The following is a 26648-nucleotide window of genomic DNA, read 5'->3' on the forward strand; positions in this document are numbered from 1 at the left end:
CTCCACCATACTCTTCCCTTGAAAAATGTCATTCTATTTTATAAAAATCCTAAAGCTCAAATAGGAAAATCTAGAAAAATTTTACAATTTTACTTTTTTATTTTTGCTATGTAATCCAATTTGGATGTTAACTTTTTTTTTTTTACCCTAATTATATGGTCCATTTTTTTGTTTAAGTTTTTGGTTAACTTTTTTTTTGTCATTTTATGGCCCAATTTGGTTGTTGACTTCAATTTTTTTTTGTCCCATTTGATGGCCTAATTTTTTTTTTTTTACTTGTTAGTTGACTTTTTTAGGACCAATTTGTGGCCCAATTTAAATGTTGACTTCTTAGTTAACTTTTTTTTTGGACCTAATCTAGTTGCCTATTTTTTTTATTTGCATTTTTTGTTGACTATTTATTTAGGCTGATGAAATAGTCTAATTCTTGTTGTTAATTTTTTGTCTTTCTCTGTTTTTTTTTTAATTTATATTTAGTTATTTTTTTGTATTTAAATTATTTATTTATGTCTTTCTTTATAGCATTATTATTGTTTATTATATTGTATAATTTCACTACGTTAGTAAAATTTAATTTTATATTCATATTTTATCTTTTATCTCATAATTAGTAAATTATATAATTTTTTAATTTATTTTCTTATATGATAATTTTAATTTGTAATATTAATGTGTAGTTTCTTTAACACCATGTGCTATAATTGATAGAGCCTAGTTAACTAAATTTTGTGTTATATAAATTTATAATATGTTATCTTTAATTAATTGATTAATTATCTTAATAATCAACCAAGAGACTTTTTCCCCTTAATTACTAATATACTAGTTGATTAATTTAAATTAAAGTTATTTTTATTAATACAACAATTTGTAATGCTAATATATAGCGACTCTACCTTAATACATTATAAATTGTCAAAACTTATGTGTATTAATATTACCTTAGGTCATACATACCATCAATATATTAAAAATTTTATCTGATTTTTAAAATTAATCAATTTTTTTTTTATTAAAATCTATCATCTAGAATGTTTTCATTATATTAATGCGATAATTTATAGTATTATTGTGTAGTATTTCTATCTTTATACACTTTAAATCGTTAAGACTTTTATATATATATGTTACATTGGGTCCTATACAATATAAATTTATAAAATAAAATTATAATATTTTTATTAAGTAACTATTTTCTTTAATCAATTTAAATATATTTATTCCTTACATTAAATGGAATTAATTTTATATTTTAATTTTTGATAAATTAAATAATCAATCACTTCTTTATTATACAAATTTTTACAACATCAATGTGTGATTTATACTGCTTTCGATTGTCCAAAATTATAAGAGATCTACGTATAGATTAAGCTATCTTAAAATCTCTTTCAATATTAATTATAATTTAAATATAAATTAAAGATTTAATTTACAAATAAAAATATTTTTAATTATTTGTAATATAGTTATGTAATCTTCCTTCACCTTTCATATTGTTTTTCGTATGATACAGTATAACCATGTTATCTTGTATTTTAAACATTATAATTTTATAAAAATAATTTTAATCTCAAAATAAACTATTTTTTACTAAATTTAATTTTAATCAACCAATTTCAAAATTTGTAGGATAGAACTACATGGTTTTAAATTTTTCATTGCACTTAGGGATATGTAAAAACGGAAACCTGTGGGTTAAAATAATTTTTTTCTTTCCTAAGATACCCATTAACATTTCAATAAATAATTTTTCTTTCTTTAAAAATAAAAATAACAATAATTATTATTTAGGGGTTAAATAAATATTTTTTAAAATTAAACTAAATTTGCATAATTAATTGATAGTAACTGTTATTTAAAAGGATGTTGTAGGATTTTAACATTTTCTCTACATGTAAACGGCTCTCAAACTCATTTTTAGTTTTAAAGATTATTTTTAAAAAATTTTCAATATTTTCTTCAATAAATTTTAGTGGCGACTCTTTTGATTTTTTATAAAACTTTTTTTTATTATTAAAATATATTTTTTACGATCAAAATATTATTCATCTTGATAAGAATCTAGCTTTTCATTTCAAGTTCAAACATATTCATGTGAAATATTATAGGATACAAGATACTTTGGATTCTAAGTTGTTAGAGTTGACCAAAGTTTATATAAATAATAATGGTATTAATATGATGACTAAAGTATTATTAAGAGAAAAGTTTGAAGTTTATCATGAGATTGCGAGTATACCAATCACTCTCACATAGTTGCAATTTTTATTTTTTATACTGTAACCGCATATTTATTTATCATTGGACCAAGCTGATTTTTTATAATAAATTTGTAATACATGAATTTTTACTTTATTTAGTTAAATTTGCAAGAAAAAAATTACAAAAAGAAAGATATATTACAATTTTATACTATGCAATTGAGGTTTATTTTCATTTTCTTATTTCTTATTTGTTTTGCCTGTCTGTAAACATAGTGTATACATTCATTGAAGATCTTTCTATCCTCTTTATTACTTATGATAGATTATTTCTTAGCCATGCACGGCTCCTAATTTTTTTCTCTTAAAAGGTTTTACACACTGCTTATTGGTGTACCTCGTCATTCGTCAATGGCATTAATGTAATTCCTCCTTCTTTCTCTCTCTCCTCAGTTATATATATATATATACAACCGTCACCCATTCACTTATGAGGTCAATGAGTTCAAGCTAACTGGTCTTTCATCAGTTTGCTATTCCAAATATTTTAATGATGGCCGATTCAACAGACTTCTAGCACTTTGGTCACCATATTTTTCTTTCAATTCCTTTTACTATTTTTATTATAATAAAAATAGTACCAATAGTCCAACCTAGATTTGGCCTTTTTTTACCACGCTATGGCATACGTTTAATATTTGTGGGCAAACGTCCATCCCTGCGGGATAATGACTTGCGCTGTTTGCATATTTGTAATTGTTTGAAAAAACATGTCAATTTCATTTTAATTAATTTCTTCGTAAGCTCCACCGGCAATGGCAGCACTTATAAGGATGTCCAATTCTGATATAATTTCTTCATTCTTTCTCAATTATATATACACCCGTCACCCATTCACTTTTATGAGTTCAAGCTAACTCGTCTCTCATCAGTTTGCTATTCCAATTATTTCAATTATGGCCGATTCAACAAACTTCGCTACCACTTTAGTCACCATATTTTTCTTTCAATTCCTAACAGGTACTCACACAAACTTTTTATTTTTTTAAATATGTTCACTCGTTGTCTTGTTTTTAACTTGTGACACAGGTTCGTCCCCTACGATGTTCAAAATGGTCAACAAGTGCAGCAACATAGTTTGGCCAGGCATTTTTCCCGGCACCGGAACCTTGCCGGTTTCCATCACCGGCTTCGCCGTCCAACCGGGCAAGTCAAAAACTGTCACCGTGCCTTCTGCATGGTCGGGCCACGTATGGGGGAGGACCCTCTGCTCCCGAGAGTACTCAGCCGGAAAGTTCTCATGTGTCACCGGCGACTGCGGTTCCTCCAGCATGGAATGCGCCGGCCGCAAAGCCAACCCGCCGGTGACTCTGGCGGTGTTCACATTGAACGGCACCGGGGGGCTCGATCTCTTCGACGTGAGTCTCGTGGAAGGCTTCAACATACCGATGAGGGTGGAACCTAAGGGGGGAACCGGAATGGGCGGCAACTGCAGCGCGGTGGACTTGAACAGTGCATGTCCGACGGAGCTGAAGGTGATAAGAGACGGCGAGGGCGTGGCGTGCAAAAGCGCGTGCTGCTGCAGTGAGACGTGCAAGGCCAACTCCTACTCGAAGTTCTTCAAGAGAGCATGCCCAGGTGCTTATGTCTACGCTTATGATAATGGCATAAGTAACTTCACTTGTGCCTCTGCTGATTACCTCCTCACTTTCTGCCCCACTTCAACACCCTCCACTAGGTAATCTTTTTTATACCTTCTTTCTTATTTTTCTTTTTCTTTGCAATTATATTTACACACTCATTTGTCTTTTTCAAGTTGATGATTAAGTTTCGTTTTGTCCCTTTCATGTTATTGGAGAATAAGATTTACATTTTTTTATAATAATATATATGGACAACAACATATACTGCATGCGTTGGATACGTGCACTTTCGATGTTCGCGATTTTAAAAATGGGAGTGAAGATGTTTGAATCTGAATGCAGTTCGACAAAGGCGGAAAACGGGAAATACCCAGCGGCAGTGGACAGCTCAGGAGGTGAAGCGCACGGTTCGACCAACAACCTCGTAACCATGCTGGCGGTTCTTGCTTTCATTTGTGGACTTATAGCATGCAAAATTACGGTTAAGGTTAGTCTATCGGAAAGGATTCGGACCATTGAGGTCGTGGCGGGAACCACGTCTGAAACAAACGCCCCGACCACTGTCTAAAAAGTAAGTCCCGTTTCCTGCTTTTGTATTTTGCCGAATCACGCGCGAAATTTGTTGGATTAATGTTATATTACATGTAATACGTATAAGAGAAATAAACTTTAAATATTGATGATAGGCAAGAGAGAGTGAGAGAAGATTAGCATCGATGAATGTTATAATACATATACATAATTGTGTAAATCATATAATCCATATTTACGTCCTACTCGCGTTTAGGCGCATAATTTTCTCTCTCAAGACACATTCTGCCTATCAACCGCCAGAAGCTAAGATTAACACGAAGAGCCCAAACACAAGACATATAATAAAAGCAAAAAAACTCTTCAAACTCTACTTCACTTCGTACGCGTGGTTTAGAGTTAAATATAAATGAACCATTGCAAAAATGTTTATTATTTATTTTTGATAAATGTTTGTTAATAAATATATCAAAATAATTAGTTATAACACATTAAAACTTTTTATAAGTAAACGATTAACTTTTATGGATTTTTAATTTGGGCTTATCCATGGTAAGTTAAGAGATATTTGAATTGAATGTGCTAGCTCAGTTTGACTCGTCAAATCAGATAATCCACTGGCCTATTTGTGTTAACATCACAATCATTTATTATTATGTTAACATCAACTTGGGAATCCATCTCAACAAAATTTACGTTGATATAAAATATATCTTGATTAAAAAGTAAACATATTGTGCGCCAAAAGATAAATATTTTAATAATTTTTTATAGTTTATAAAATTTTATTAAACAGAAAACTATTTCATGATTTAAATATATAAAAAGAATATTTAATACATATTGTATTTAATATGTAAAAAAGTGCAATTGTTAAAATTGAAAATACTTAACTCCAGGGCGTTCGTTGTCGAGCACTGATGAAGAGGTTGTCAGTGGGTATTCGCAGTGCTCTGCGAGGAGGCTTTGATGTGTTTTTATTTATTGCTGTTGTCGTTTTCGGTTGCTTCGTGGTTTTGGGACTTGGGATTGGACGACCAACAGCGCTTCTTACGGCTAAAAGCTCGTCAAAACGGGTCATCTCACAGACAAGAAAAACGGCAAAACTAAAAAAATGGGCTAGCATAAGCTTCCTAAAACTTAAAAATAAGGTTGGTGAGTAATTAATTAATGGAACAATTCACTTAAAATTAATAAAAATTTACAATAAATAACAAAAAAGAATCTTTATATGAATAAAAATTAATAAATAATTATTTTAAAATTTTAAAAATAAAAAATGAGTCTGATAGACCAATCTGCCTTAAATCGTCATATACTTGCGTTTTAGCATGTTAAAATTGGGTGGATTAGATGAGTTACTAGAAGTCTAAAACATTTAATCAAGACTGTATCGACCATGTTCAATTTGACACCCTACGGTAACATTGGAGGCCTTGCACGTGCTCTTTAGATTAGCTACCATCACATCCTTTTTACATCTTTATTAATATCATTCTAATTTTTATCTGGTCACTAAAAATTAAAATACATTAAAATAACCCAAATATTAGATAATTTCAATTTCATTTTCGCTTCATTTAACAACGAGAACATGGGAAAATAATACTATAAAATAAGAATGGAGTAATCAGCAAAATTTTTGTAATTTATTTCTTTTTAAAAAAACTTCCATACAAGATAAAATAGTCTTTTAAAGACAAAATTAAATTCAACAATCCATTACGGATACAAAATGTATTAGCATTTTAAATATAATTTCTGTCTTTCCACTTTTTCCTAAATAATGCAGTTTCAAATTTAAACATCAAGAAGAAATTGCAAGAAATGAAGACTTTATTTAATCATATCTAGAAATGTTCCTCAATTACAAAACAGAAAGAATAATTACAAAAATAAAAAGAATATAGAAAAAATGTCAAAATTATTATTGGTATAGATTCTTACTTCAATATTTTTTTCAATTTATAAATAATATTTTTAACTATCTAAAATCCATAAAAGATGTATGAGATTATTAATACACCGTTCTTTTCTTTTCCTAGGTATTTTGGACTTTTTTTTTGTTAACTCAAGTTACATAACTTTGATGTTTTTCCATGCTGGCCCGCTGTAGCCTGCTGAATTTGCAGCCGTCCTTACCACCGTCTCTATATCACGTGTGTCGTGCGCTAAAAGTCTGATATTATAATAATAATTGAAAAATTAAAGAGTAAAGTTTTACATTTTAATTTATTATATATGAATATATATATATATATATATATATTTTATAATATCAATTATTATTTTTAATTAATAATTATATGTTTTTTAAGATGCACAGAAAGGTCAAATCCGTATTTCCTTATTCTTGTGCTTTAATTATCTTATGATTGGAACATATTCGATATGCTCATCTTCAGTCAAAGGTTTTGTTTTTACAAGAAATAAAAATCAATACAGTATATTTAGTTAGTTTATGGATAAAGCGTTAGGATCATGTTGAGTTGGAGCCGTAGTTAGAAAATGATCCAGGTTTATGGGTACCATTCGTATCAACTATTTTCATGGTTCTAATTAAATGTGTTTTCTTCTAGAATGTTCACTTGTTATTATGATTTAGGAGCCCATGTACTAACGTGCTATAGGATTGTATCAAGCAACATTCGAGATAGTCAACATGTGTATTTATTTAGTTTAACCTAGTTTTTTATATGGCCCTAATACCTTAGCACTCGCCACCATCGACATAACTTCAACTTAAAATCACTTCACATTTTTTTCGTCTTAATCAATATGCCCCAATTTTATCTAGTCACTAAAAAATACATTAAAATAACTCATTTTGGCTTCATTTAACAATGAGAACATTAAAAAAATAACACTTGAAAATAAGAATGGAGTAATCGGCAAAATTTAAACAAAAACTTTTCACACACGATAAAACAGTCTTTTGAAAACCAGACTAAATTCAAGAATCCATTAGTGATGATACCGAATGTATTAGCACTTTAAAGATTACTAATTATCTGTTAGTCGTGTAAAAATATATGAAGAGTTTAAAAACTTTCATTCTATTCTTTTTAAACTAAGAATAAACAAAAATATTTTTTAAGAAAATATAACTCAAAAGTGAAAGTAAACAACAGAAGAAACTTATAATTTAGTAAATTTTAATTTTTACTTTGCAAAATGATTTCGCTCTACCTATTAATGTAATAAAAAAACATAAAATTATCTTATTCTTAGAAGTGTGATTTGATGAAGTTTAACTTGAAACCAATTTAACAACTTGTATGGTTTAAAAACTCAAGTATTTATTTTTACTAAAATTGAAAGAAAGTTTTTCATACATGTTTTTTATTTCTAAATAGCTTCAACAGTACAACAAGCAAGACATATACTACGCTAGGACATAAAGTGGTAGAAGAAAGGAAGTTGCGTGAACACTTTGGTAATCTTGGCGCACCTCTAGTCGACGTCCTTAAGTGCTACCTGTTCTATAAAAAGCCTCATCCCTTCTCCCACCTCTCAAAAGTCCAGATATAGTTGCTCGTCCTTCTGCATCAATTTGTAATTTTTCTACACAATATGGTTGCTTCAACTAGGTTTGCTATCACTTTGGGCATTATATATTTGCTCCAATTCCTTACAGGTGAAGCTAGCAACTATTTTCATATTTATTTTTGAGATCACAGAAAATTCTTAAAACGCCGCCTCTCATCACTTCATGTTATTTTTAAAATGGTTCAGGTTCGGATTCAGTGACGTTCGAAGTGGAGAACAAGTGCAGCTACCCAGTTTGGCCAGGCATTTTATCGGGGATCGGAACCTTGCCGGTCTCCACCACCGGCTTCACGCTGCAACGTGGCGAGTCCAAAATCATTCCCGTGCCACCTGGCTGGTCCGGTCGCATATGGGGTAGGACACTCTGCTCTCATGATTCCACTGGGAAGTTCTCCTGCATCACCGGCGACTGCGGTTCCTCCACCATAGAATGCAGCGGCGGCAAAGCCGCCCCGCCTGTTACTTTGGTGGAGTTTAATCTTAACGGAACCGGCGGCGGCGGTCTCGATTTCTTCGACGCCAGCCTCGTGGAGGGTTTTAACCTCCCAGTGAAGGTCGAACCTCGGGGCGGAACCGCAACCGGATCCAGAGGCGGAAAGTGCAGGTGGACAGGTTGCAAGGTGAACTTAAAAGCGTGTCCAACTGACTTGAAAGTGATGAGAGGCGGTGAGTGCGTGGCTTGCAAAAGTGAGTGCCAATCATTCGGGAATTCCAAGTTTTGCTGCGAAACACCTGAGAAATGCAAGTCCAGCTCGTATTCAGAGTTCTTCAAGAGTCGATGTCCTCGTGCAATCGTTTATGCTTGTGACCGTGCCTCCTCCAACTTCAACTGTGCCTTTGCTGATTATTATACCATCACTTTCTGCCCCACAAGGTAATTTTAATTTTATTGAGATTAATTTTTTTGTAATAAGTGATTTTTGGAGTTGAAATACTGGCACAGAAAGCCTTTCTAGGACAGGAAAACTGTTGTTAAATTTTCTGACGGCCTGTGAGAAGAAGTAAAAACCTGGGTTTAGTGTTAGGTTTCTTCTTTTTTTTTGTTTTTCCAAGTGATAAATGATAATTGTACTGTATAAGGTAAATCTTTTCAAATTGATGAGAAAGTAGGGTTCACAGCGAGTATCTTTCTAATTTTGTGCATTTGCTGGTATTTTTAAAACTGGGGGTTGTAAAGGGTGTTTCAATTTCATGCAGTTCAATCGAGCTAGGAAATGAGAACTACCCAGCGGCATCGGGGGTGGAAAACTCGGGAAGTAATGATGGCGGCTCAGCCAATATCCTCACAGTGTTTTATAAGTTCATTCGTTCTGCCCTAGTATCAATATCAATCACATTCACATTCACATTCACAGTAATGTGTGGATGCATTAAACGCAGATCCAGCGACGTCTCCGCCGAAGCGCAACCAAGCAGCGTCCCCGCCGAAGCGGTAACAGTCAGCGTCCCCGCCGAAGCGGTAACAGCAGCGTCCCCCGCACTTTCTGAAGACTGAGAGTGAGTGAGTGGTAAATGTTGTATTCAATAAAATAGTGTGAATCAGTATTTACTTCAAATATTCGTTGTAATAGGGGGATGCATGTTATGCTTCCTTTGTTTCAAAAATTGTGTGAATTATAATCTGTATTTTTGAATTATAATCCCAGATCACTGTTGGTATCTTTGGAAGTTGATTTTATGTTACTATATATAGCAGCAAAATTAGTTGCTGCTAATGTTCGTTATAACTTGTTAGTTGGTGCGGTTGTTGCAAAGTTGGTCCTAATTTGACATTGTTAGTTGTAAGTTGTTATTTAGAATCGTTAGAAAGCCTCAAATTTATTTTTTTTTAGAGGTTATTACATGAATGCTTTGTAACGAGTCTATGTTTATTTTATGACTATTGATAATTTATAATCTTTATAGGTACTCCTATTGTAATTTTGGGATGAGTAACCCTTGTACTTAATATCAATAGAATTTTTTGTGCTTATTAGAAAAAAAGAAAACAATTTATTTTTTTGATAAACAATTTTTAATTTTATAATTTTTTAAAAATACAATATTATAAATTTAATATATTATTCTTTTAATAAATATTATATAATACCGTTCATTTAGAAAAAATCCTCTAAAATTTAACTCTTAAATGTATATGCAGTGATAACTGTAATTTTAGATGATTTAAGTTATTCCTCAGATAAAAGCAAATAAACTAACCTTTCTTTTCTCCAACTTAAAATTCAAAATAAAATCGGAGAAGAAACATAGAGAATATGAGAATCACGCATTGATCTACTTGAATCATGACGACAATTAAAAATTAAAATCCAGGAAATAATAGTCAACTTATAATCTACATCTAGTGAAAAAACTTCTTAATTACATTTATTTTCAAGGAAAATATTTTGATTTTAACTTTTTGTACTTACTTTTTATTCTATTTGACCTACTTATTTTTATTTGAAACAGAGAGATTTGTTTAATAAAACGTATTACATTTTTATCACAAAAGAAAAAGAAAGCAAACATAATATTGCATTAAATGAGGGATAGAAATTGAGAATTAACACTTAACGACTAAAGTTGAAAGAAAAAATGAAACTTAATGGACGCCTCAACTAAGCCTTAACTAAACTTTAGAAATTTTAATGTCATAATAATTTTCAAATTCTTCTAACTATTATTCTACTTCAATGTTCAAAGAATAGATACTTGGATGCACGCAGTAACACATGAAGATAAGTTGGATGCACAAGTCAGAGTTTTGATACATACAGTAGCGGCAACTTTGGTAGCCTGTGAAGTGTCAATGGCGATCTCCGGTCTGCTGCTATGGTGCAGTTGGCCATGGCGGGTTGTTGGATCTGGAGTTGGCTATCAAGTGGGATCCATGCCCTCGAATCAATGCAACAACTTGGGTTGCAGAAGAGAGAAGATAGCAGAGAGATTCTTGTTTTATTTTCTGTGAAGAGGAACCTTTGGTTGGAGAAGAATAAAAACTGAGTTGCCATATCGATTCCCTGTCTTATGTCTAGCTGCATTTCGCTGTTCTTCTCATTTTCTATATGCCATTTGCCAATTTCACGTTTACTTCCATCACATGCTTCTCCAGTTTCATTAATTGGTTTTTTCCTTAGATGGTGGAAAAGTGATAAGTGCCACAAATTTGCTTTTTAAACAACTACCAGATCAATTGACTTAAAATTACTATCAATATTTCTTTTTCTCTTGTTCAAACGAAGCTTTAATATTGACAAGGAAAAACTATTCCTTATTCATTTTTTATTTGTGCTTTACCCTCTTTCTCTATTTGTTCTGTTTATAATAAGTATTTGGAAAAAGGTTAATTCCATTTTATCAAATAAAAACGATGAAAGAGAGCTTCAATTACGAAAGCGAATATATTAAATTTTACGTTTTATAATAAAAAATTACTTTTAGTTTTTTAATTAAATATTTTTGTACCATTCTAATTAATGTTTTCCTTATTTAGTATAAGAGTACTGTTATTTGTAGATTAAAACTTGACAATATTTTATATACATACACGAGAAGAAAATAAAATTAATAAGTGATAAAATAAAAACTAAAATTCACCGTAATATCTGTATATTCTGTGTAAAAACGTCGTAGTTATTCATTTCCTGCCCCAAAATATTGTTCACACATTTTTTTTAGTACATTATGTGTATAAGAGTCACCTTAATTTATTCATTTCATACGTAAATGAGTCAAACTGTTTATTAATCATTTAAAATTCATTTATTAAAAAACAGTTTAAATTTATTTAATTAAATAAATTTATTGATTAAATTTTAAAATTAAAATTGTTTATTTAAATTAGTCAAACATAAATTTTAATATTACCCATCTATCTAATTTTGAAAGTTATATTTTAAATAGTGGTTCTAATTGTTTTAAAAGAAAATAATATTTTTATAATTAATTTTTAAAACTTTAAGTTATTTTTATATAAATAAAGTTACACTTTATTATTATTTTGACTTTATATTTTAATACGAAAATGTTTATTAAGTACGTACTAAATTAATTTAAATTTAAATTAAAATATTCAAATTGACTTTTACTCATTTACATTGTTATTCGTATCCTTGATCCATGGCCGTGTAGTATATTCTTTGCTGAATCATAGAGGTTAAAAGAAGTTAAACAATAATGAATTATTTTTGGTTAACACAATTTTAATTTAATTTTATAACAAGTTAAATTTGAAAAATTAAAATCAGGGAAAGATTTTTTTATTTCAGTACAAGTCTAAAAATTTTTACATTTAATTTAAATCTTTCATTTAACTTACATTTAATAATTAATAAAATAATAAATTATAATCTATTAAATATAAGTTAAATAAAAAAATTTAAATTAAGTGTAAACTAACCGATATAAGAAGATATTATATTGATAGTTTAGTTTAAAATTGAATAGATTGATTTTAAAAGTGCAGGTGGACAGGTTGGGCTGTGAACTTGAAAGCGTGTCTAACTGACTTGAAAGTAATGAGAGGCGGCGAGAGTGTGGCCTGATCAAATTTTGAATTGTTTCAAAAATAACTTATTATGAATTTAGAATTTAGACTCACTATTTCTATTTCTCATAGAACATTATTAAATGCTTAAAATTTATAAATAATTAATTACATTATTAGTTGACTTACGTATCGATCTTAATATTAATCTGTCTTTTGATAAAATAAAAAATTATAATTGATTATAACACTAAATAATTTCTTTTTGAAAGAATTCTAACATTCGATTCACATTTTATTTCCTTTTGTCTTCTGTGTTTTTTTTTTGTACGTGTCAGCTTGTCATGGACCGTGTTTAAGTGCTGTGTACTCTGTAGTATAATTCAGTCATGGACCGTTTCCTGTGTTGGGCCTCTGTGTTAGCCCGCTTTACATGTCCTCATTTTTGGGGTCGATGTGGATTTAAAATATTTTATAATTTTGTTACCCTTCAATTGACTAGTTGATAGAAATAAATAAATTCTATGGTCACTTTACATGTCCTCATTTATAATTTTTATTTTCAGTTATGTAAAGTAGAATTCTAATTCAAAATAATAAATGTATAGATGCTAAAACTATAATCCTAGGCTAATACTGAAATTGCTTTGAGTTATCCAGTAAGATTTGTTAACCATTAAAGAAATTTCGATTTAAGATATAAAATAAATGTAAAGTATGTTTTTACTTCTCAGTATAATCACAAATTAATTACTTGTAACCTCTAAATAGTTGCCAATACAATTGGAAACTCTTCTATCTATTATTTGATTAGGTTGCTCAAAATAGTATTGAAGTGCAGAGAAATAAACAAACACACCAAAGAGAGTAAATGCTATGTTTTTTCTTCTTTTATCTGCACTCATTTAAAATGTTTGATCCTTGATCTAGAACAAATTAACTTAAATTTGAAGTTATATATATATATATGCACTTCACAGATATATTTTGTCAAAGATACAAATTAATTTAAAATATTTTAATAAAAAATAAATGGTCACGATAAATTTTGTTAATAAGAAAAATATATGTGCATAAAAAAATATATAGTCTTCCATTCAAAGAAAAAACAATTTAATAGATAAATAGCAATAAAAATATATAATATTCTTTCAATTCAAATAAATTGTGATAAAACTAAGTTTATTTTAATTTGTAATTTAAACTAAGTTGTATTTTATAATTAAATTTAATAAATTTAATATTTTCTATGTTTATTGAATAGCTAACTTTTTTTATTTAATGAGTATTGTCTCTCAATATATATATCAACAAAACACTCAATTTATATTCTCATTAATTACCGTATTTAACTTATATAAAAGTTGTACGTAAATCTTACTAAAAATTATTTTCATATATGATTATCTCATTCATCTCATAAAATTATATTTCAATTTCTTTAATTCTTTTAATAATATTTTTTTTTATATAAATAAATTTATTATTCATCTTAATTTATTATCAAAATTATTGCTATTGATAACATATTTTTATATACTGTTAATTTGTTATATACACTAAATATTAGGGCCTAAATATTGTGTATGATGAGTTCTTTTCACAAACTCGGTATTATTTAATTAATAGTTTTAAAGAACATATATAATTCATTAAATTAACTGGGACTTGTTAATTACATCTTTTATTTTATTTTATTTTATTTTATTTTAAATTTTTATATTTAAAATTAAATTAAATTAAAAAAAACTATAAATATATATTAAATACATATTAAATTTTTAATTTTATTTTAAACTAAATATTAACCATTGTCTTAAAATATATTCATATTTTTAAAATAAGTTTATTTTCATTTATACTATAAACTAACTTAAAATTTGTAATTAGATTTCATATATTTATAATTTTTCATATTTATTAACTATTTAATTTTATTATTGAATAAAATAAAATTATATATTAATAAAATACTCAACTTATATTCATTTTTATTTATATTTATCTTTTTCTTTTCATAAAACTAAATCTCAATTCCTAAAATTCTCTATTTTTATATAAATAATTTCTTTTCATCTCAATCTTTATTATTGTAGTTACGATTAAAGAATATATTTTTATTTATTATTATAAAATATAAGCATTAGGATATTATTATTGTGCGTGATACGATTTTTTTATAAATTTGATATTATTTAATTAGTTGAATTTCAACTTATTTGAATGTATTAATTAAAGTTTATTGATCATATATTTTACGTTATTCAATTTGATTTTCAATTATTATATTTAGAATTAAATTAAATTAATAAAAGTTACAAATATATTAAATTTATATTAATTTTTCTATTTTATTATTATATAAATATTAGATATTGTCTTATAATATATTTTAAAATTAAGTTTATTTTGATTTTAAAATTAAATATTTGATTTTTATTTAATAATTACTTTTTCTTAAATAAAATTTATATTTTGATAAAAAAATCAATTTATATTCTTATAAATTATCATTGTTTAACTTATTAAAAAGTTTAGCATGTAATTTTTACAAAAGAACTTATAAAAATCTCGTTACCCTGTTTACTTCTATACAAATATTTCTATAAAACTAAATTTCAATTTTTGAACAACTTTTTCTTTCTATACAAATATATATATTTTTTTTTCATTTTAACCTTTATTATAATATACTTTCATCTACTGTCATACAACATAAAGATCAGGGTGTAATTAGTACTGCATCAGATATATTTTCTCATCAACTTGATATTATCTAATTAGTAGTTTTAAAGACTTGATTAAAATTATTTTAATATATTAATTAAAACTTATCAACCATATCTTTTAAGTTAATTAATTTAATGTTATACTTTGTATTGAAAACTAAACTAAACTAAATTAAACAACAAATATGTCAATTTAAATAAAATTTTTATTTTATTATTACATAAATAGTAGACATTATTTTATAATATATTTATTTTTAAATTTTTTATATTAATTTATAATTAAAATTAATATATTAAACATTTTTTATATTTATTAAATATTTAATTTTTTATTTAATGCATATTATCTCTTAATTAAAGAATTATATATAGATAAAAGAACTACTTTACACTTTTATTAATTGTCATATTTAATTTATAAAAAGTTATCATATACAAATCTTACTAAAAAAAATCAATACTCGTTCTTTTTTATCTATGCTCATTTCATTTCTTTCACAAAACTAAATTTCAATCCATTAATTATTTTTAATAATTTTTTCTATACAAATTGTTTTTTTTCCCAATACTAATGTTACGAAAGATAAAAATTTAGATTTAATTAATGTGTGTGATAATTCAAAGTTGTCTAATCAACAATATTAAATAATTGATACAAATTATTTTAGTAGATTTCCTAAAGTTCATCAATTATATCATTCACATTGATTTAATTTTTAATTCTTATATTCAGAACTAAATAAAATAAAATATAATATAAATACACAAAATTATATTATTTTTTATTTTATTATTATATAAATATTAGATATTATCTTAAATTATATCTAAAATTTAAAAATTAAATTTATTATAATATGTAACTTTTTACTAAATTGTAATTTATAATTCAATATAATATGTTAAATATTTTTTATATTTTTAAATATTTAGTTGTTATTTAATAAATATTTTCTCTTGAATAAAAAAATATTATTAATAACTTTTTATTCTTATTAATTATTATATTTAATTTATAAAAATATATTTTAAATAAATCTTACTAAAAAAGCTTTAAAATAGTGACCGTTCATTTTTATCTCTACTTATATATTTTTTTCATGAAACTATATCTTAATTCTTTAAAATCTTTAAACAAATTTTTTATATAGTTTATTTCCTTCTCAATCTGAACCTTTATTATTATAACTACCGATTTTTTATAATATACTTTCATCTATTATTATTATAAAAAGATAAACATTATAATCTAATTAACGTGCATAATAATTTTGTTCACACAACTTAAGGTAGAGATTAGTATGAGTTAACATATTAAGTAACTCTCAAATAGATTAGCAAAATCACTTACTATAGTAGTTTCAAATTTTTAAATATTTAAAAATTAATCTTTATCAAATTTTATAAATAAAGAATATCAAACTCTTAAATATTTAAATAGATCTTTCTTTACCTAATTTTTTTTAAAGTTAAGAAAAAATGTAATTGCTTATTACCAGAAAATCATATCATATTCTCTCAAACTCATTTCAATCGTTATTTTTTAAAAAAGGTAAGGTAATCTTCTTTTGAAACATGTCTTAAAAGTTTTGTTTAATTTTTGTTTATTCTATTTCAATTCTTTTTTATTTTCTCTTTTTAATAGTATACCAACTCCTTTATCATATCTACCATGAATCCTAAACCTATATAATCATTCTTCCTTTTGATTGTTATAGTCTCGATTGTAAGATTTTTTTATTTAAAAATATTGTATATCATCTCAATTATCTTAAAAATCACAATTTTTGTTTAACTAAAATAAGAGTAATGGTTAAAGAGATTTTGTTGAACTAGAAAAAATGCAAGAATTTATTTCACTGAAAATTTAACTTAACCCAAAATTATTTGCTTAAGCTAAATTTAGATAGAGATGAATCTAATTTTTTTCAAGTTTACTTAAGTTAATACATATTCGCTTAAGCTAATCAAAGTCTAAGATGAATCTAAATTTCTCGTTAAAATTAGCTTAAGCCACAATACATTAGCTTAAGCAAATTAAAAAATACATGAATCTAATGCACATTCGCTTAAGCTCATCAGTTGTAGCTTAAGCTAGTCTAAGACTGAGATAAATCTAATTTGTTCGTCAAATTTATTTAAGCTAACACACATACACTTAATCTAATCAAAGACTGAGATGAATTTACATTTTTCGTCAAAATTAGTTTAAACCACAATCCATGAGCTTAAGTGAAATAAAGACATATATGAATCTAATACACATTCGCTTAAGCTTATCGGTTGTAACTTAAGCTAATATAAGACAAAGATTAATCTAAAATACTCTTTACAATTAGCTTAAGTGTATAGTTTAACTAAAGTGAATTACAACTTAGTTAAAATAATATTTCATTTAAAAACATTAACTATTTTCTATAAATAGGCTTAAATCAATGTTATGACTAATAATAATAGTAATAAAATATACTTGACAAGCTCAAAGTTGCAAATATTTTACAAGGTATAATAACATTTTATGTAGTCAACTTTTGAGGCAAAAATATTATTTAATTGTATTTAACTTTTAATTGCCATATGTCTCCTAAATCAAGTTAATTTCTAAACGGTTAATCATTTTATTTATACAGGGTGACATGATTTGGATTTTGCAAATATTGTTCAAATTTTGATAACATATAAATAAATACATGAAAAATAATATGAGGAGTGTAGCAGGAGGTAACTCTCACAATAAAATTTTTACTAATAATAGTCTGGCTTATCTTTGATTATTTTCTTAGAACATGAAATGTCATAGCTTAGTGTTAGTTTCTTTGATTATCTACAGCTTAAGCGATGTATGTTTACCTTCAACAAAAATAATTATTATATTTTGACACTTACTGTTTTTTTATCATATTATTTATTTATTCTCTTTATTTCACAAATTTTTATTAGATGTAAAAATATTATTACTTGTAAATAACAGTGTTTCATTTTCTTTTAATTTTCTTTTTTCATTAAATAAATTTTCCTTTGACCATTTACTGTAATCAAAATCATGTTCGTCGTCTCATGTGCAATGCACTAGCTTGGTATTCTAGTGTCAAGTATTTTATTAAAAATTGTCTCCAAAATATAGTTTAAAAAAAAATATTTTTATTTAAAATTACAGCAAAAATTGTCGGTAATACTTTTTTATAAAATTTTATATTTTTAATATATTAAAATTATTCTAAACATTCTTTAAATACTATATTACTTATATTTGACATAGATTTTTATTTATAACTAACAAAATAAAATTATTTTAATTAAAATATAATTCAAAAAACATCTATATAATTTTATTAAATTTTTTTTTATCTTGATTAATGATGATAATGACCATTCTAGAGACCTAAGATAAAGAGTTTCTCACATAATGATAATAATGATAATAATAATAATAATAAGATAATGTAATAAATAATATAATTTTAAATAACTTATATATATTAATATTTTTTTAATTTATCACGTGTTTTTAATATAATTTATTTTTGATATTTAAAAGAAAAATAGAAAATACTCTAAGCATAGTTCCACTCTCCTCACGTTCTCTAGCCGCAAAAGTTGATTATTTCAGAAAATGGGGAAAGTTGGGTTTTGTTTGGAAAGTTATGTTATAGTTTTCGCCATCATTATTTCCACCATATTTATGATAAAACATTGAAAAAGTTGATTATTTAAGAAAATGGGAAAAGTTATGTTTTGTTTGGAAAGTTATATTATAGTTTTCGCCATCATTTTTTCCACCATATTTATGATAAAACATTGAAAGAGAAGAGAAAGAAATGATTTATATTTAATTTTTAAAACTTTAGTTATTTTTATATAAATAAATTTATATTTTACTTTGAGTTATTTACATTTTATCGTTTGTGATAACCAATATTTTTTTATATAAAAGATGTGATTTAGAAATTAAAATTAACTTTTCTACTACTCGAATTTTATATTTTATTTTCAAAAATTAATTTGTAAAAAATTATGAAAATTTGCATAAAAAGTATTTTTTTTTTTTTACAAAATTGCTGCAAATTTATTGTTACAGAAAACATTTACATAAGTAATTATTTTATAAAAATGAAATTTATAAAAAATTAAATAAATGATCACAATTTTTTTATATCTTTTTAAAAAATTTTACAAGTTATTTTCTAAAAAATTTCAATATTTTTTATTCTAAAACATTTTATGATTTTAAAATATTTACTGTTATTTTTAATAAATAAAATTAATACCAATAAAAAATAGTTCAAATAGCAAGCACCTCAAGTAAAGTATAAACTTACTCATATACCGTGTATTTTGTTTCATTACGGCAAATAAGTTCCTGTCTTCTATTTCATTAACCAAATAAAATATATAAATTAAATAAATAAAAGTCAAGTAGCTATTCAATCTAAATTATTTTTCATTTTTAATAAATTTAATAAATAAATTTTGTTTTTTATTTTTTTCTTTTTTACCTTATAAAGATAATGAATAGAATGAACAAGCTACAAAAAGGTAGATTCTTAAACACAGATGTCTATTTCATTACTTGTCTTATATTTCGTACCGAGACATGTAGGGACACGGAGGTCAAGTTGGACTTCTAACACTTCCATTTCTTTTAGTTAATATTTTTTATTTATCACAAAATATTTTCTAAAAAATTTCAATAGTTTTTATTCTAAAACATTTTATGATTTTAAAACGTTTATTATTGTTTTTAATAAATAAAGTCGGTAAAAATTTAAATTAACTAGGATAAATATTAGTTGTAAAATTAAATCTAATGATATTAAATAAATGTAAAATTATTGTACTATAATATTTTCAAAAATGGAAATTAATTAACGATTATTAGGTATTTTTATCAATTTCTATATTGTAATTAAAATACCTCATAAGAAATATTATTAATGCATTCGGATTAGAATTAGAATCAATGCACACTATGAGCATCCCTTAGCAGCAGCACGGAGGTTCAGCGTATCCGAATCTCGCATAGCAAATGGCGGTACCCACCCACACCTAGAGAGCGGCTTTAGCGTGCCACATAGAACAGCTCACACGTGGCGTCACCGTGAATCCTTAGCGGTAAACAAGGAAAACACACCGACAGGACAGAGTTGGTAATTTCCACAGAAACACAAGAACCATGTGGTCCCCACTCACTCCCTCCCTCTTCCTTCCCATTCTTCCTTTCCCCCCACTTAAAAGACTTTCTTGAAACGTAAAAATTGCTTTTAATCATTCCTATATCTCATTCATTTGATAGATTATAACTCCATCAGTGACATAAAACTGTAGATCTTGTTGTAGGATCAAATAAATAATTTATACCTTTCCATTTTAAAAGAGAGTTTCACAATCCGAACAATTATATAAAAGTGACGTTAAATTTCTTATTTTTGCAGTTAGTTATCTTAAATTAATGCCAATTTTTTTTACAGTTACATAAAAATTAACTTTAAATTTCTTTATTTTTGTTGTACATAAATATGTAAAATGGATTAGTTTATTAACTTCTATATTTTAAATGGAACTAAACTATTTTCAAAGTGAAATATTTGATAAAATTATTTTTTTATAATTAAACACGTGTATATTTTAATGTTAAAATTATATATAAATCACACTTTTTTTTACGATAATTTTATTTTTTACACATTTTTTTGTTGATATCATTTTAAATTTTAAAAATAAAAATTATTATTTATATAAAATTTTAAATTACTCATGTATATATATAAATATTTATATAAATTTTATATAAATATCTATTTTTATATTTATAATACCTAATCTAATTGGTAGTAATCTCAATTAAAATTATCACCAACCACTCATCTTTAGTTTTGTACAAAAATATCTTTTTCTCTAGTAAATTGTATAGTCCATTACTTCAAGTGAAAATATTTTTAAGGATGAATTTTTTTAATGTTACTTAATTTTTCTATATTAAGTATTTATTTTTTTAATTTAATATTATTAGTAATTATAATATTTTATATTTTTGAAATTTATTACATTTAAAAGTAGTTATACAATATATTTTTTATTATTTATCTAAAATTTTAATTTAATTAAATAATATCAGTGCAGTGCACAACAAAATTACTTAGTTATGTATTATTTTATTATTGAGGGGATAATTGTCCTTAATTTTATGGTATTTAGCTTAAAATTTTCATATATACTTGTCAGAATTAGTTTATTGTCGTCAAAATTTATATGTTTTATGAAATATTTTAGTTTTGAGTGTCTAATTACTTAATTTTTTCTCAATTTTTTTATTAATAGGATCTTTTTATAAATAGAAATTTGTTATACTCTTTTTCGGTCTTTTTTTTTTAAATGAACAATGATAATTTAGTGGAAAAAATATATTGACAATAATTTTTTAATGCTTAATTTTTTGTAAATTATTACTATTTAATTAGAAGAACAACAAATAGAACCAAAATTCTCATACAAGGTTTTCCTTGCATGCAAGGAGACGTTAGTATCCTGCATTATCATGCATTGACTTTCCCTGAAATTAAGAGTGATAGAACCACTGAGAAAAATAAAAACATTTACTATCCTAGAATACCACCATAACATTTATTCAAAATAGAAATCTAACTAAATCTATGGTATGCTTATTTTACATGATAATTTGAACTTTTAAAACAATTGATTCATATTATAGAATGAAAATACACTTCAAAGTAGTAATATTTATTACTCCCATTCTTCAAAAGCAAAATCAACTAAAGGTGAGAATCCATGCATTGTGTATTCTTCAAACGAGCTTCAACAATTGAAAAAACAGAATAAATAAATAAAAAGTTAGTGAAGAAAAAAAGAGAAATTTATGATATGGGGACCATTAGAGTTGAAGACCAAAATCAGCTTACATTTTGAATCCATGGATGAATTAGTTTAAGGGGGGTGGCAGCCTCATTAATATAAAGGCTCAACTTACACCATCATCAAACCTACTCCATACATTGCTGAAATGTCCAAACAATACATTTCCAATACCCATAAAATTTTATCACTTTGATCCAACTTTGCCACCAACAGTCCCATATTGACCCAAACCTCGGATTAATTTTAATACAGAAATGGATATTGATGTTTGTGTCCGAAAATGAGTTGCCACTTCTACTTTGTTGTAGCAAGAGTGGTTAGGCAGAAAGTAGAGTGATGAAAAAAGAAAGATGAGAAGGACCAAGAATAAGCACTAGTACATAATTGCAATAAAAACTTTAAAGAAATTAACAGAATCCAAATAGTACGGAAATGGAGTAACACAAAAAAGGTTCTCTGCTTCTCTTCTTCTAGTCCACTTTTGGTGTTAATATCTGTTCTCTCTATGATTAATTAATTAATTAATCGAATTAGTACCCTTTTTCTTTTGAGCAGTCTCACTGCACAAACACCAATCCATCATCTTACATGTACGGTCAATCAAACTCTTAACTCTTACATGTATTTGTATACACACTTGTGACACTAGCTCTCTCTCTCTCTCTCTCTCACACACACACACACACAGGAGATTCCGTGTGTGGAAATCGAGCTGTAATTGAAAGCCTCCCTTCTTTTCTCTCTCTCTCTCTCTCTTTCTCTCACGGAATTAAATTAGATTTAGAACAAAAAAATTGAATGAGCTGGTGGGAGATTCCGTGTGTCGAAATCGAGCTGTAATTAAAAAACTTACATTCTTTATATAAATAGAATATATAATATTCTTTTAATTTTAAGAGTATAATAATAAGCACTGCTCTTTCATTTTTATGTAATTTCTTCGCTCTTTCCATCGCAATCGCACACTATATATACCCGCCATCACCTATTCACCGTTCCAAGTTCAAGCGAACTGTCTCTCACCAATTTGCTATTCCAAGTTTCAAACATGGCTGATTCAACTCACTTTGCTACCATTTTGGTCACCATGGTTTTCTTTCAATTCCTAACAGGTACTAAAACATTTTTTTTCCAGAACTGTTCACTCACATGAAGATTTAGTCGTTAATATCTTTGTTTTGAACTTGTGGTACAGGTTTGTCATCTACGATGTTCAAAATCGCCAACAAGTGCAACTACACAGTTTGGCCAGGCATTTTTTCCGGCACCGGCAACTTGCCGGTTTCCATCACCGGCTTCGCCCTCCAACCGGGCGAGTCAAAAACTGTCACCGTGCCTTCTGCCTGGTCAGGCCATGTATGGGGGAGGACCCTCTGCTCCCAAGACTCCACCGGGAAGTTCTCATGTGTAACCGGCAACTGCGGTTCCTTCAGCTTGGAATGCGCCGGCCGCAACGCCAACCCGCCGGTGACTCTGGCGGTGTTCACATTGAACGGCACCGGGGGCCTCGATCTCTTCGACGTGAGTCTCGTGGAAGGCTTCAACATACCGATGAGGGTGGAACCTAAGGGGGGAACCGGAATAGGTAACTGCAGGGCGACGAGTTGCGCGGTGGACTTGAACGGTGCATGTCCGGCGAAGCTGAAGGTGATAAGAGACGGCGAGGGCGTGGCGTGCAAAAGCGCGTGCTGCTGCAGTAAGACGTGCAAGGCCAACTCCTATTTGCAGTTCTTCAAGAGAGCATGCCCAGGTGCTTATGTCTACCCTTATGATAATGGCATAAGTAACTTCACTTGTGCCTCTGCTGATTATCTCCTCACTTTTTGTCCCACTTCTACGCCCTCCACTAGGTAATCTTTTTGATACCTTCTTTATTCTTTTTTTTTAATATAATAAAATATATATACACAACAACACATACTGCATGGTTTGGATACATGCATTAATTATACTTTCAGCTGCACTTTCAATAGGAGTGTTGCTGTTGACTTCTCTTAAAAAAATGTGAGGGTGTTTGAATCTGAATGCAGTTGGACAAAGGCGAAAAACGAGAAATACCCAGCGGGGATGAACAGCTCGGGAGGTGAAGTGCACGGTTCGACCAACAACCTCGTAACCGTGCTGGCGATTCTTGCTTTCATTTGTGGACTTATAGCATGCAAAATTACGGTTAATGTATCGGAAAGGGATTGGAACATGGAGGTCATGGCAGGAACTACGCCTGAAACAAACGCCCCCAGCCCACAACCTACCACTGTTTAAAAACTATGTTTTGTTTCCTGCTTTTGTATTTTTCTATATCACACTCCAAATTTGTTTATGGTTAGTATAACATCTGATATATGTTACATGGAATAAATAATATTACTCTGTGAATTATACTATAGCTGAGACGCATAAGTTTCTCTCCCTAGACACTGTCTCCATCTTATCACGTAAACAACCAGGATATACAATAATAAAGGCAGGTAAGTCTTCAAATTCTACGTCACTTGGCTGGTGATGGAACAGCTTTGACCAGTCCCAAACGTGCGTTTACAAGAGTTAGATGCAGATAAAACATGTTTGGATAAATCATAGTTACTTGACAAATATAAAAGGGACAAATGTAGTTACGAGATTTGTCCTAACAAATGCAGATCCAAGTAAAAGCTAGTGTGAACATGGCTCATGGATGTTGGATCTATTCAAGTTAAAATTACCTTATAACAAGGACTCTATGGCGCCTATCTATATAATTTCTTCTCTCTTTCCTTACAACTAGGATCAGCTCTGAGCTCTTTCCTTCTAACCTTCTAAACATGCTGATTCATCAACAGTGTTTGCTGCTACCATTCTGGTCATCGTCTTCTTTCAATTCTTATGTTTGTCCTCTGCCATCTTCGAAATTGCCAACAAGTGCAACTACACATTTTTTCCATGACATCTTATTTTGTCAGCAATCTCTACCGTCCTCGTCCCAAAAAAGCTACTAACAGATTCTCAATCCTTCATTTGTAAAACTTCAAAATCTCTCTTCAAGGTTTGAAGTTATGCATGCTTCACTCTAGTAGAACTCTTGACATTTTTTCTTCAATAAATTTCAAATATCCTTGAAAATATCTTTGCAAAGAATAGTCTCTAAGATTGGACGATCAATAGCCTGTAAAAGATAAGTTTTGACTTTCAAGTCTTTTAAGTTTTCTTGCCTCATAAGCAGTAGCTATTAGTGACTCTTGAATTTCAAATTCAACAACTGTCGAATATTCTTTTGACTGTAAAAAGTTTTTCATAAGCATGCTCCAATGGTTATATTACCAACAAAGTGAAGAATGACAATTGGCACAAAATTTGAATCAATAATCATTGGTATGATAACTAAGAAAGAAAGAGAATTGATGAAGATTGTCTCATGTTTTTTACTCAAATCTCACTGGTTCACATTTCTGAAACTATTTATAAAAAGACAAAGTGTTTCTCTGTTGTTAAAAAAAAAATTGTACTAATAAATAGGCGAATACATAATACTCATTACATAACAAACTCATCATAATCTGAAAATAGAAGTTTAAAATCTGGTAACATCTACGAAACAAAAAACAACTCAATTAAGTGAGTAAAATTTGTGGGTCTCACACTAACTTAATCCTTCCTTCCAAGTGACAACAATGCCAAACGATGAAATATTTTACAATCAATATATTTTATATCCACTTATAACCTTTCTCTTCAAATTCAACTTATTCAAACAAAGCGTAACACTGTAACAAGGATAAACACGTTTATAGTATTATTTAATTATAAATTGTAGTATAAATGAGAACAATTATATATTATAATAATTAATTTAAAATTTATATTTATTATATATTTTAATTGTTTTATATTAAAAATTTATACTAATAATACTTTTAAAATTAAATTTATTTCCCCTAAAAAAATCAAACTGTTGACCTTGTAATGATCATATTCACCGTTCCCTTGATGGGCTTCACATAGGCTACTTTTACTAATCAAATTTCTAAGTTTTGCTCAAAGCTTCTGACCTATTTTCTTCGTAAGCCCGAAGAGCACACCACGGGATCACTGTCAAATTTGACCCAACTAGCACGAATTAATTGCTTAGGCCCAAAAGAAACCCATCATATCCATGGGTTTGTTGTTTTTTACCCTGTACACACCTTGAACTCTAGAATAATTGACCTTAAAAAGAAAGACTTTTATAAATATGCAAAAAAAAAAATTATATATTTATACAATTCCTTTGTATAAATAATTATACAACTAAAAAAAATAAAATTTATGGTAAATATGATATAACTAACAATAACTCACAGCTAACGTGAATTAGTATAATTTATAAATAAGTTAGTAAAATTATTTGATATAATAAATTTTAAAAGTTATAATATTTATAATTTAAATTTAATAAATTTTAAAAGTTAAAGATTTTTAATTATTAGATATTTAAAATAAGTCATTTAAAAATATGTTTTTTAAAAAAATACTTTCTAAAAACATAATTATAACAGTTAAGAAAGTAATTTTTTTTATTTACATAAAAATCAATCTTATTATTTTTAAATCACTTTTTTTTTAATTTTTTATTTCTGAAGTTAGTTCAAATATTTTCTTTTTATTTATAATAACTAGTTCAATAAATTTAATA

The 26648-nt window shown here is 27.4% G+C and overlaps 3 protein-coding genes across 3 annotated transcripts; all 3 read left to right on the forward strand.

Moving 5' to 3' along the window:
* Positions 1 to 3160: 3160 nt before the first annotated feature.
* On the forward strand, positions 3161 to 3946 carry LOC113869683 (thaumatin-like protein 1b). The gene is made up of 2 exons (XM_027506132.1): positions 3161 to 3224; positions 3294 to 3946. Exons 1-2 carry the CDS (start codon positions 3161 to 3163, stop codon positions 3944 to 3946), a joined length of 717 nt encoding a protein of 238 aa, XP_027361933.1.
* A 4005-nt stretch (positions 3947 to 7951) lies between these two features.
* Positions 7952 to 9422, forward strand: LOC113870298 (thaumatin-like protein 1b). The gene is made up of 3 exons (XM_027506889.1): positions 7952 to 8015; positions 8114 to 8801; positions 9125 to 9422. The coding sequence occupies exons 1-3, from the start codon at positions 7952 to 7954 to the stop codon at positions 9420 to 9422; spliced, it is 1050 nt and encodes a 349-aa protein (XP_027362690.1).
* A 13626-nt stretch (positions 9423 to 23048) lies between these two features.
* LOC113869710 (thaumatin-like protein 1b) lies at positions 23049 to 23854 on the forward strand. Its single transcript, XM_027506164.1, has 2 exons — positions 23049 to 23112; positions 23196 to 23854. Exons 1-2 carry the CDS (start codon positions 23049 to 23051, stop codon positions 23852 to 23854), a joined length of 723 nt encoding a protein of 240 aa, XP_027361965.1.
* Positions 23855 to 26648: the final 2794 nt, after the last annotated feature.

The sequence above is a fragment of the Abrus precatorius genome, unplaced genomic scaffold (assembly GCF_003935025.1).
Source record: "Abrus precatorius isolate BTA unplaced genomic scaffold, Abrus_2018 Scaffold6, whole genome shotgun sequence".
Lineage (NCBI taxonomy): Eukaryota > Viridiplantae > Streptophyta > Magnoliopsida > Fabales > Fabaceae > Abrus > Abrus precatorius.